The 12,826-nt window shown below is 44.9% G+C and overlaps 1 protein-coding gene across 9 annotated transcripts in view; it reads left to right on the top strand.

Annotated features, from left to right (window-relative positions):
- Positions 1-12,826, top strand: part of MYO9B (myosin IXB) — a 925,026-nt gene that overhangs the window by 546,296 nt on the left and 365,904 nt on the right. For all 9 annotated transcript variants that reach the window (XM_069649217.1, XM_069649219.1, XM_069649218.1 and 6 more), the window contains exons 7-11: positions 3,756-3,885; positions 4,207-4,296; positions 5,205-5,321; positions 6,160-6,294; positions 7,424-7,545. In XM_069649217.1, coding sequence (XP_069505318.1) covers positions 3,756-3,885; positions 4,207-4,296; positions 5,205-5,321; positions 6,160-6,294; positions 7,424-7,545 — 594 coding nt within the window. The remainder of the gene's footprint in view (positions 1-3,755; positions 3,886-4,206; positions 4,297-5,204; positions 5,322-6,159; positions 6,295-7,423; positions 7,546-12,826) is intronic.

Consider the following 12,826-nt stretch of genomic DNA (forward strand, 5'->3'; position numbering starts at 1 on the left):
GGTAAAGGAGGATTTGATTAGTTTGGTTATAAATGGCGATAGTTCTCTCGCAGCATCCTTGATGAGTTGTGCTGGGCATTGGTCACCTTTGCAGTTAGATGTTTAAGTCCCAGGATGACCTTTTCTACCTCTGTGGTCGATACCTTAGAAAAGCAGAACCGGGCTTTAATATTGGGCTGTGGAGGTGGCGCTGAGCTCTGATGGATGTGAGGGGTTAGGGATGCCTTCTTGATGGCAATTTTAGTTTGTAGATTTGTTACTTTATTTGTTAAGGCAAGTTGTATGCTGGAGCACCATTTTTTATCCTTGGTGCAGTTTTCTTGGGGTACAACGGGAGTTTCCAATTCTTTCAGAATGCTGAAGAGTTCTTTGACACTTGATTTTGAATTAGATATTCTAGTATTGTAGGTTTCTTGTTGGGAAGAGGCTTTGGAAAGGTTGAGTTTATTTTCGACTGATGGGGAGGGACTCCAAATAGTTTCAAGTTTTCTTTTGGCCAGCCTGAGATTTTTTAGATGGGGCGTGAACCATGAAGTGAGGTGTTTTTTTTGGTTTGCTATTTCTTAGTTTGAGCGGGGGTATGTGATCAAGGGCTGAATTCATGGCTACATTAAACTGTTCAACTAACAGATTAGGGTCCATACTGTCTGGTAGTGAGTTCAATTTAGGTATTATGCCGGGCATCAGATTTTCCGCTGTCATTAGTTTTTTATTTCTCGTGGGCAGAGGTGGGGCAGGTGAGGAAAGGGCAGTAGCCCGGTTGGTCGTCACTGTGAATAATAGCAGGTGGTGGTCAGTCCAGATCTGCGGTACAGAGTCTGTGATATTTACTTCGCAATTATGTTCTGCTATCCAATCAAGGATACGACCTTTGTTGTGGGTAGGTAATTCAACTTTTTGGGCGAATCCCAGCTCTTTCAAGGTCAGAGCAATCGCTGTAGATTGGGTATCCTTATTGTCATTGTAACCTAGATTAAAGTCTCCTAGGACTATTGTTTGGGATGTATTTCTTAGATTTCTGGACAGGGATGTCGAGATGTCCTCAGCGAAGGTTCCGATAGGACCTGGTGGTCTGTAGATGAGGATGATGTTTAGGGTTTGGGAATTGGCAATGGCTATTTTGACCGTGAGGCATTCACAGGATTGCATAGTGGTAGTAGTGTTGATCCTCATGTCTAGACTAATTTTAGCTATGATTGCTAAGCCTCCACCTCGGGAGGTGAGTCTGTCCGCTCGTAGAATTGTATAGTTATCTGGGACTGCTAATGATAGGGCAGGGCCTGCCGCATCATGTAGCCAGGATTCTGAGATGGCCAGGAAGTCTAGGTTGTCTGTAAGAATGATGTCTGTTATCTCTGTGGCGTGTGCGACTAGAGACCTGGCTTTTATAAGCGCTCCTTTGAGAAGGTTTGTGGCCTTCTAGGTTAGCGCAAGTGGTGTTATGACTAGGTTTGGCTGTCTGTTTGGTGCTGTTTATTCTGGGTCTGTTGGGCTTGGACTGTTTCCTGGAGGGTTCTGCATTACCCTTCAAAGGTAGTTGTATTTTGTTTAGGAGATTTAGTAGTTCAACTTTCTTGGCTGTGGCTCGTGCAGTTTGGACAGGCGTGCGCGTAATCTTAGGTTTCTGTCAGCAGTATTACATGGCCTTTGTAGAGTGGTGCTGTCTGGATAATGGGTAATTTTATGTCCTGTATTGAGCTTGATAGGGCAGGTGAGATGGGGTGGTATGGGACGTGGCGCATAGATTCAGGGTGTTAGCTTTGGTGCTCAGGTTAAGTGATTGTGCTCCTAGTGTGATGAGGAAAGTAATATACAATGGTAGCCAGGATGACCTGTAGGCAAGACCCAAGGTGTACATGCTAAGTGGCTGAGTAGAGGCCAGTTAGGTGCAGTTTCAGTTGCAATTTGAAATGGTTAAGTACGGGCAGGCTAGATACGACTATCAGGCTAGGTACAGTTTCAATTGCAATTTTAGACATTTTGACTGGCTAACAGAAAGAGTATCATAGCAAACCAGCGGCCGGACATAGAAAACATGCAGTGCTTTCATATGTGCATACCTTTATGCTCCCCTTTTGTATAGTGTCCTCTCTCTCACAGTACCTTCTCCCCACATGACATGCACAGTCTCTGCAACCTTCTGACAACCGGCCATTTCCCGCTGGGTTCCTCATTTACCAAGGTAGAGCTTTTCCTCTGCCCTAATAGAGTCTTTCTTCCAACCCTGAAGCAACTTTTCTGCTGCTAAAACTCCCTCTGCCCACCTCCCCTGACACAAATGAAATCTCCCTGAGACTGAACATTGGGACTGTGAGCTGCCCTCTTTCAGATATCCGATGGGAATGATGAGCCCAGATGGTGGCAACAGAATACGATACAGAGTGAAAGTGATGAGCCCTCCTGCAACCCGGTCCTCTGCAGCATCCACCACCACAGCGCATTCACAAAGTTGTGGCCAGAGGAGGTCGTCTCGCTTCTCCTCATTAGATGTTCGAATTTCCCACAAAAGAAAATACGGGTCCAATACAAAACAGAATGAGCTTCAGTAAACCCGTGCCTGTTAACGCTGCTCCCTGAAAGGAACCCATATTGCCCTCCAATCCAATATTGTGTGTGTGGATGAAGTTCTCCTGCTGCACTACATTAGTCTCTGTACTCTTCTCAGAGGGAACCCCCTGAATCTTGCTAGTCAAGAACATGTTTTCACAAGACCACTATGTATCCAAACAGGACGTTGGTTTGAACTTCAATAAATCTACTTGCCACATTAATTTCCCTAAAAGTCTGAACCATGCACGTGGAGCCAGCGGTGGCTTTGCCATCCCAGGTCCCCTTGCATGTTCAGAAAGCAAACACGCCTTGTGTATGGGCCTTGTGCATGGAGCTCTCGCTTTACTTACCCTTCTTTTCCATTCTCTCCAGCCAATGACTGACCACAGAGGTCTATCCTTCGTAAAAATATGTTCATAGGCAAAGTGTCTACTTCCGAGTATGAGAACATTCCCATTGCCCAGTAGTGTGAGAACATTCTCATTGCCAGGTGCAACTAGTCCCTCATAAAATGCCAGACTAAAAGCAAGGCAGCCCAGTTGCCCTTCAAAGTTTTTTCTCGATTAAAATACAGCAATCCAGTATGCTAAACTCACCATCTTATGAAAATGAGATTTCTCTATGCCTCTTGAACTGCTCCTTCATCCTGTGAAGTGAATAACAAACGTATGTCCTGACCCTCCCAAAAGCCTATAAATCAACAAAAAAAGGAAACCTCAGTCTCCCTCTCCCCTCAAATGTCAATAGCATTCATTAAACACTGTAGTTGTGTATTACAGAAAGGATTTTTGTTTAGCATTGAATGCCCATGTTTCTCTCCTACCTCACATTTTAACACTTCATTACAAATATTTCCAATACAGCACTTCATCCCCAGACATTGGCTTTGATGGTGCTTGTTTTCTCCCGTTCGTGGTTGATTGTCATCCTTCCGTGGCTGACACCATTAACCCTTCATACTCCAGCTTGTCAATTGCATCCTGACTTTAACTGACTGGGTCTTCCCTAGCAGGCTGTGCTGGTTATTTAGAGTGAGTCATTAGGTGCCATTATATGTTCAGTATTGATCCGCAAACGATACAGCTGCCATGTGGACATGGTCTACATCATGTGGAAGGGTTTGCTGGACTCGACTTGTTCCTTGTTACGAGACTCGCCTCATTGGTTCTTCCTGTCTAACATACAACCTGTGCTTTTTCATGAAGGATCTTTTCGGTGCTTTCGGCTATACTGTATTTGGGCAACGTCACGTACAAACGGAAGTCCAATGGGCGAGATGAAGGGCTCGAGGTTGGCCCGCCAGAGGTCTTGGACACCCTCTCACAACTTCTCCAGGTAGGAATCATTTGGGTATTTAATGTCCTTCTAAAACCAAAATTGCCAATGCTATCTGGCTTGTCTGCTCATAGCCTCGAGGGCAACAGGTCTGCAATGAGACCTGGGGATTTCTCAGTAGGCCAGAGCAGAGACAGCAATGTATTTTCATTGGCCAATGTACCTCTTTATGAACTGTAACGTTCATTATTTGTGCTGCACTGTATCCACGAAATGTCTGATTAACAGAAAGGCTGTGGTAAAATGTGGAACCTGAGCAAATAAACACACTTTGTCAGCTCTTCTATTTAATGTGTTCCAATTGAAATCTCACAATCCTAGGTCAAGCGAGAGATGTTAGTGGAAGCACTAACGAAAAGGAAAACGGTGACTGTTAACGAAAAGCTGATCCTTCCATATAGCCTTAATGAGGTGAGTGGTGGCCACTAGATTTAGCAGTTCTGCATTTTGTGATCTACCTCTGTATGCCATCAAAGGGATGCCTTCCGTTTTCATCTTGATCATTTGCACCTCTCATTAGTCCACTGCACTTTGGAATCCTCTCATTTACAGCAAATGTGCCTTTTCTGATTTCTAGACCCTTTTCAGACTTAGTTAACTGTTCTCCTTACTTCACCTTCTAGACTCTTAGAAAAAGTTGCGCAGTCTCTTGTTATGATTCGCTATCAAACCACCACCCACCTGTGCCGAAACATTGACTTTTTAACTAACATGTGGCTCCAGTGCACCGAGCAGCGTTTCTTAACATTTCTTTTTGTAAAGAGCACTGTTGCATGCAAACTGTCACTTCAAACTGTTTCTCAAATAGTCATCAGTGCACCTTGGGAAGAGTGCATGAAGGAGAGATCCATGCCCTCCTCTCCCCCCCTCTCATTCCCACTGCATGGGAGTCTGATACTTGACTTCCATTGGTTCAGTTGTAGTAAACAAGAACTACAACCCTGAGAATGCAGTACTATTGCTAAACTAACAGCCAAGGTCAGGAACATGGTATCTGTGACAATGAGTTTGTTAATCCTACTTTTATTTAAAAAATAGAAAATGAGTTGGCTCTGCCTGCTGTGAGATGTGCTTTAATTTTGAATGTTTACAATTATGGCTGCCTTATCAGAATATGCATTTCTCTCTGGGATTTGTGGTGTAGAATGCTTGAGTACGTAAGCAATGCATGCACAGAAATGTAATAATGGTCAATAATTAAGTACAACATATGAAATGCTTTTCATAAAAAAACCTAATCCATGTTCCCATGTGTTGCATTGGGACGGCCGTAGTTATTTAAATACCACTGTTGGGCTCGCTGTGATTTGTGTCCACAGGCAATCACTGCCCGGGACTCGATGGCCAAGTCGCTTTATAGTGCCCTCTTTGACTGGATCGTCCTGCGCATCAATCACGCACTTCTGAACAAAAAGGACATGGAGGAATCTGTTACAGTAAGTGCATGTCTGCCTGTTGGTGGGCGAGTGACTCCTACTTGGCTAGAATCTGCTACTGGCAGCTTGAAATACTGCCACAGGAAAGTTGACCATCTGGTCATGTGGCTCTCGGCCAGCCATTCAGAGAAGGCTTCCCAACCCCCTTTTAAAATGGGCAGCCCCTCATCTGGGGTCTAGTTTTGACAAAGCAATGATTGATAGAATTACACATGAAATGACTTCTCCCCAATCGGACCTGCTTCCAAAATGTTCCTCTGTTCTAGTTACTGTTTTTATACGACAGAGGAAGACGGCGTGTTTACATGGCCAATCCGACTTTTTGCCAGCAGGGTTTCCAGTTATGCCCAGAAAGGAGTGCATTTCATGTGTGCACAGAGATTGCTAAATGAAAGGATATGTTGTGCGGCTTATCTTTAGCAACTTGCACCTAGGCTGCAAGATTTAGTTCGGAGCAGGTTGTTGCACTTTCCCACCACATAGTCTCTCACCTTATCAATGGGGTTACCGCAGTGCCTTCCCGGCCCATGGGAAGCTGGTGAAAACAATGAGTCTCTAAATGTGCTGTCAAAGGTTCCCCATTAAAGATTTTCCAGAGCAGCTAAACAGAGGGTGGACACTATAGGCCTAGGAGCAGTCCTTTCTTCAGCACTGTGCAGCTCTTGAGCTGGTTGCCCGAATGGCATTGTCGATGTTCAACAAACCACCTGTTTCATATTGTATGTTTTTGAGAGGGAGGTTAAAGGAATGTAGCATAATTGATGCCACGAGCCTCATTGGAATGGGAAGGGTGATGGACATGCTGGGATTTCTAACACCAATCTTCTTGTTCCACCAGTGCCTATCCATTGGTGTCCTCGACATATTTGGCTTTGAGGATTTCGAGACAAACAGCTTTGAGCAGTTCTGCATCAACTACGCCAATGAGCAGCTGCAGTATTACTTCAACCAGCACATCTTCAAGCTGGAGCAGGTAAGGAGTGCTTGGATCAGGCTGCAGTGGTGGTTTCCCAGGCCACGGTTGTTTACTCTGCATCCTAGCGATTAGGATGCAAGTCGCACCTCATTTGGAGAACTAAGATTCTGGGCTTAGTTGCACGTGGTCTGGACCAAATAGCAGAAAGCTAGCCAATGGCTTTGTCATATGGAGGGAAATGCTGTGACACTTGGAACAATAATTCACTCTTCTAGTTGATTTGCAGTTGAGTGGAATGTTGTGGGAAGCCTTTTGTGCTGAAGGTCATATTGCGGGACACATGGCTGAACTAGGGTTTGTAACTCAAGATGACTTCCGGATTATAAACCCGAGGGCCATAACCACTGTAACTTTCTGTAGCCTGTTAACCCCAAGAGAACCCCCCACCATCCCCTTTCTACTGTCTCCTGGAAATAAGTTGTGATTCATGCATTGTTCAACAAATCCTTTGCGTCGCCAGTCAGACCAAGAGTAGCCCCTGCCTAAGAACTTTGGCCAGTACATTGCCAGTTCGCCCTTGACGTGACTCCTAATGTTGTGTAGAGGAATTTGCTTCTTGCTAGGGCTGATGACAAATCAAAAATGCATTTTAGGTTCTGCCTGGTTATATGCTGGGATGCAGTGGGTTTCACTTTCATAGCAGGCACAACAAACCAGGGCTCTTCTAGACCTTAGCTTGAATGGGGCTGGTTGTGAAGGGAACCTAATTCATAACACTGTAGACAAGTTTAACCATGACACTCCCTCCAGGCACACAAGCAAGGCAACATGTAGTGTACCATGAACACACAATTCAGTATACTTTTGTGATGCATAGCCAGTAAAGTAGCTCTGTGTGTTGATCAGTTGCTGCAGAGGGCTATGTGTAATCTGCAGTTAATGCATTTGTATCACTCCGGTGTTGGGTCAGCCAATCCTCATTTTGAGCTTGATTAAATTGAGTAGTGTTCTGTTCCCATGAGAATTCCGATTGTGACGTGTGCTAGAGAAACAGTGTTTATATTTAAAGCTAAAGTACACCACGATTCTTGTATGTGGTGGTTTGAAGAACCAATGGGATTTCGACCTTTGTGAATGTTCTGATCATACTCATGTCCCAGTCTTACCACTCATTTGCTTTGTGCAGGAGGAGTACCAGAAGGAAGGCATCAGCTGGCACAATATTGACTATACAGATAACGTTGGCTGCATTCACTTAATCAGCAAGAAACCCACCGGTCTCTTCTACCTACTGGATGAAGAGAGCAAGTAAGGAGTGCTGTTCCTTTGCTGGTTGGGGCTTTACTTTGTTGATGGCCGCAGTGGGGGGGGGCTGACTTGGGAGTCTGCCTTGAGCGAAGAACACAGCTTGCTAAAGACTCGTCATAGAACCTGCGACAGGCGCATTATTTGAACTGCTGTGAAAAATCAATAGTCGGACGAATGCCATCAGCATTTTGTAAATGGTTCTCAGCACATTTTTTGATTCTAGACAGGCTTCACTGGAGCTTACTACTAGGCAAACGTGTGGTGCGAACTCCGACAAAGATTCGTCCGGAAAAGTGAATGGCACTTTGGGGGTAAAAATGAGAGGTTGTAATGATGTCCCCTACTTGGCCCTCCGAGTGCTGAGGTTGTGGCTGTGAGGGTAGGCGCCGTCACCCACTGCATGATGCAGGGGCCCCAGGTGTGGCTTAGGAAGGATCACCTTGTAAATCCCACAACAAACCTGGGCTGGGTTCACTTGCTTCACATTACATTTGACCCTGTTCGTTGGACTGCACCTAACATTCCTGGATGTGGTAGTAAGGAAAATAGATCAATTGTCCCTTTAAGACCCGAGGTCTAGAAACAATTATTCTGATTCTCACTGCAGAAAGTGTGGAAACGCCACTTACTGGCACGGGGAAAGGGATAGCGATCTGTGGAGAGGCTTTAGCCTGAGCCTCTCTGGTTTTACTAATCTTGTGCAGAGATCATGTGATCATGCGCAAGACTAGCTAAGGATTTAAGTCCTGGCCCTGCAGATGCAGACGGCACATGGTAAAGCAAAAGAACCTGATGCAGGGAATCAATTAGGAAACAGCCAATTTCGCTCGCACACACCGAATCGTACATGGGTGCAGACCCTCACTGGGGGCCTGGCCCAACAGAAGGGGAAAGTGGCATATAAATGGAAGCCCCAGGGGTACACCTGTAGGTGTATGGAGAAAGAGACCATGGTAAGTTTGAAGTGGCTGGAGATAGGAGAGGCAGCTGGAATCGACAGGAGGTGCATAAGCAGGTGGTGGTGGTGGTGGTGGTGGCTGCAGGAGCAAAGGAGGTAGCAGAAGAGACGTTTAGGAGGAGGTAAAGAAAGGAGCTGGGTAGAATGTGTTTCAGAGAGCACCAGCTGAGGTGGGGGAGACTGGAGGAGTGAAGGAGCTGTTTAATACCCCAGAGAAAGTAGTGAGAGGAAGGACTAGAGGGGAGGAGACACTTGGGAAACAGCAGAAGAGAAGAAACCACATACCCAATACCCACGGGAGGCGCGAGCGAAGAGGTCGGAGGAAGTGACACTACTGATCAAGTTTCTTGGGGACCTCCTCTGCTGGCGGCGACTCACTCAAACATCAAAACCAGCAAACCGCAGCAGAATGGCATTCTTTTATTTTGGATTGAGAATTCAAGAAAGCGTTGCAATCCAGAAACCTGCTTTAGTACAATAACATTTGCATATTGGTGAACCCACTTATGGAGAGATGAAGAATTACAAGACTGTGGATGCTTCTCTGGGGAGGGGGAGAGATATTAACCTCGTAGAGACGACATCCATCTCTAGTTTAGTTTTCATTATATGTCTCACCATCCGAGGCTTGGCCAATTTGTTTGAGAATCACTGAATTAAACAACCTTATCCCAACTAGTCTGGAATATATTATCCTAAGAATATGTGCTGAATGGCCCTGAATGGCATAGCAGGTTGTTGCCAGCCGGCCCCAAAGCCCTATAACCCGGGTAGTGGGGAATAATACATGTGTTTAGTTTTCTATTTCCAACGCGCTTATTCAGGAAATTAGAAAAAGTAAAAATTACTCTTGGAGTACAAAAGGGTGCTGTACTCTTAAAGTACAGTGCAGATACGGCTGTGATGAAAAGACTTGCATTGCATTAGATGTTCGTGGCTACGCTTCAATTTACGTGACTTGGTCTCTATAAGATGTTCTTCCTCTTACCTGGGTACAAATTCTAGATTCTCAGGGCAGTGGTGATGGCCTGCTCCTTGCCACCATTGTCTGAACCACACCGGTCTAGTAATGATGGTTTGGACACATAGCTCACTTGACTTGCTTTCAGCAACCATAAAGGGGCTATTTAGCACACCGTATTCGCTCAACAGAGCAAGACACCCACTACGGGTGCCTTGCTTTGACCTCAGGTCACAATCCTGGTTCTTGTATTCCTTTATTTCCCTCTGCTTCCTGCTCTTACTCCTGCAATTCCCCTTGCTCTTGCTCCAACTCCTCCTTCCTCTTCCAACCTCTCCCTACCCCATCTCCATTCTCTCTCCAGCTCGTTTCTACCCTCATCTACAGTCTTGCTCCAGCTCAGAGGAATGCTGTGCTCTTGATTTGGCTTGGGAATTTGAAACACACATAACCTCAAAAAGGTATGCCTAGCAGAAATATACTGCATCTAGGTGCAGGTGGTATATAGAAGGCAAGAACTAAACAGAAGAATGAGGAAGGAATTAGATCAGTAGAAATGTTTTCACATTTTTTCTGAACACTAAAACTGAAGGAACAGCGATCATTCTAAATGCGAGGGCCAGGGACGGAAAAGCATCGGTCCTCTTAAGTAATACACCCACAGGGAAAGCGTAATTCTGTTTCCTCACAAAGCTAGTAGATAACTAACTGCCTTTTTTATGTTGTGGGTAATTAGGTGAATGTGGGTAATGGGAGCTGTGACTGGCTAGCCAGTTCCTTCATGATTGGTCTTGGCTCTCTGTGGCCACGGCTTCCTCGTCTGAGGTAAGCCCAACCCTGCCTTAATTCCAGGTGAGGGACGTTTTTTAATGGTTTAGTTTGTGTGCCCACTATGTTGTGAAGAAGGCAGACGTGTCATGTTTACTCCCCGAATCCAATGCTCTATTTGGGAAGTTTGCTGGGAACTGGCTTCCATGCAGGAGCTGATATAGTACATCTGTTCTATACTGTTCTCTACCTAACACGTAAAATGTGCCCGTTTCCCCACATCTATGTTTTGAAAAATGATATCTTTTCTCCTTCAAGACCAATTGGTCAAATTGGTGGCAGAATTGGGATTCAATGGAGTGATTAAAGGGATCTTCAGAATGACTATTTCTCGTTGCCCAGGTGCACAAAAATTACCAAAGCCTTTGTCTATATGATGCTGTCACAGTCATCAACCAGCACATCCGAATTGGTGTCCTCCCTTCGGCAAGCATACATGAAATGGATTTATTCATTAGGGTGCTGTTGCAAACCAGAAGGAGGAGGGAGACCAAAAAGAGGACATTTTAAAGAGGTTTATTTTGAAATGATAAAGACCTCACTATCCGTATTGTTATGAGGGTATTCCTTACATTTGAAACTAAAATAAAGGGTGAGGTTTGTCCTCTAAAGAAATCAAAAATTGTCCTCTGTCAAAATCTACTTTCTATCTAGCTCTACCACTATTGACGACAACCTACACAACCAGAGGCTTCTGCTACTGGCTGATGGCCTTGCCTGGCCAAGGTCACTAGCTTTGATCTCCAAAAGCCGTTCTCCGTTCCCTAAAAGAAAGTGTTCATCAGAAAAATATAACAAAAGCTCCTTTATCGGTTTCAGGCGAAAATGTCTTCATCTGTTATCTCACAACAACGTTCTATAATTGTGCCCTGAAACATCATTTGCTGTATAGGCGCTTTATAAATACACAACTCATAAATTCACCCCTTCACACTCCATGATAATGGTTTAAAGTTCTATATACTTGATTTCATATATTTGAACCCTCATGGTTCATTCCTACTTGTTAATTCAGTGGGTTCCTCCAGACCCTGTGTCTGCTTTATATCTAATACTTTTCGCTTTGTGTTTCTTGGGTTTCCGTGACCATACTTATATTCGACTTCTCTTCATTTGCGTCTTCCTCGAGCAACCCTGCTACCTGTTTATGCGTCGGGTCTGCTCCCTTGAGTTTGCATCTCCATGGGGTAACTCTCCCATATCTGCAGTGGCTCATCCACCGCATGTACTATCGGTCCTCCACATTCCTTTGTTCTCTGCTTGTGCTACCGCTGGCTCTGTGCGTCTCTGCCTCTTCTGGACGTCGTGTCTGACTCTCCTCTGTGCTGGATTCTCTCTCTCAAGGTTCTTCATACTTTTATGTTTGCTACGTTGTTTCAGGCAGGGGGCATGTTGTGTCTCCTTGAATTGCTCCGGCCTTATCTAAAGCCAATGAGAAGAGTACAATGTCACAGTGGTATAAGTATTTTTCTCAGTTTCCATATAAGTAGATAATGTCTTCGTTGAAGGGAGTTCCTTATGGAAATGAGTCATTGTGCCCTAGAGGGGAGTCACTCACTGTGAGGTCCCACTTGCCCAGACCCCTAGGGAGGGTCTTGCTTAGTAGGCTCACCTCCCTAACCTCAAAGGGGGTGGCACCCACTATGGGGAGAAAGGACAAATAATTCAGATTTGCCACAGTCCACCACACGTTTCACGTAGCTTGATCTTTGTTCTGGCTCATCAAATAGAACTTCCAGAGTGATTGTAGGCAGCGGCAGCCTTCATTGCCCTGTTAGCACATTCCAATTTGGCAGGATGCTGTTTGGACTAGCTACCATGTACCATCTGATTGGCGAGCTGAACAACCTAATGTACTCACTAAATTATCTTTTGGTTTCACAAAGCAGTATCTGAAAGTATCCAGCAACGTTTTGAACTTACTATGAGAATATGAGACAGATAGCATTTGGAGGTGGGGGTGATGCTGATCAACCATGCACATGTGGGGCACTTGGAAATCTCCACCTCAAAAACAGCAGTCAACAAATATTTGTGGTGGCCTGGAATTGATCGTGAGGTTGATGTGAAGGTGTGCATGTACAACAGTTGTAACGATTGTGACCAGATCCTCAACATATTTACATCCCCACTCATCCCATTGACATTGCAGGACCACTTGAAGTTCTGCCCAGTGGGAGCAGGTACACTATATTTTTGTTGGTTTGTTTTATGAAGTAGCCTGAATTGGAAATGCAAGTCAAGAATCCAAGCATACGGCTACTAGTAGGAGGAAGCTTTAAACATGATCACAACAAACCTATGTGCCAGGCGGTAATGCCTTTTCTCTGCATCTTTCACAATAGGTCAAGGCTGTCGTGCATGACACTTCCTTAAGTTTCATATATTGGCCATCATAATGTGATGTAGAAAATCTTTCCGAGTCATCTCCGGTGAAACCTGCTTAAGAACTGTACCTGGTGCTTTTGAAGCTCGTGGGAGCACATTTTAAGCCCTTGCGTTGTGGCGTATTTGGAAGACTTTTATTTAACATG

This window comes from Ambystoma mexicanum, chromosome 1p, assembly GCF_040938575.1.
Source record: "Ambystoma mexicanum isolate Mex_15411 chromosome 1p, UKY_AmexF1_1, whole genome shotgun sequence".
Lineage (NCBI taxonomy): Eukaryota > Metazoa > Chordata > Amphibia > Caudata > Ambystomatidae > Ambystoma > Ambystoma mexicanum.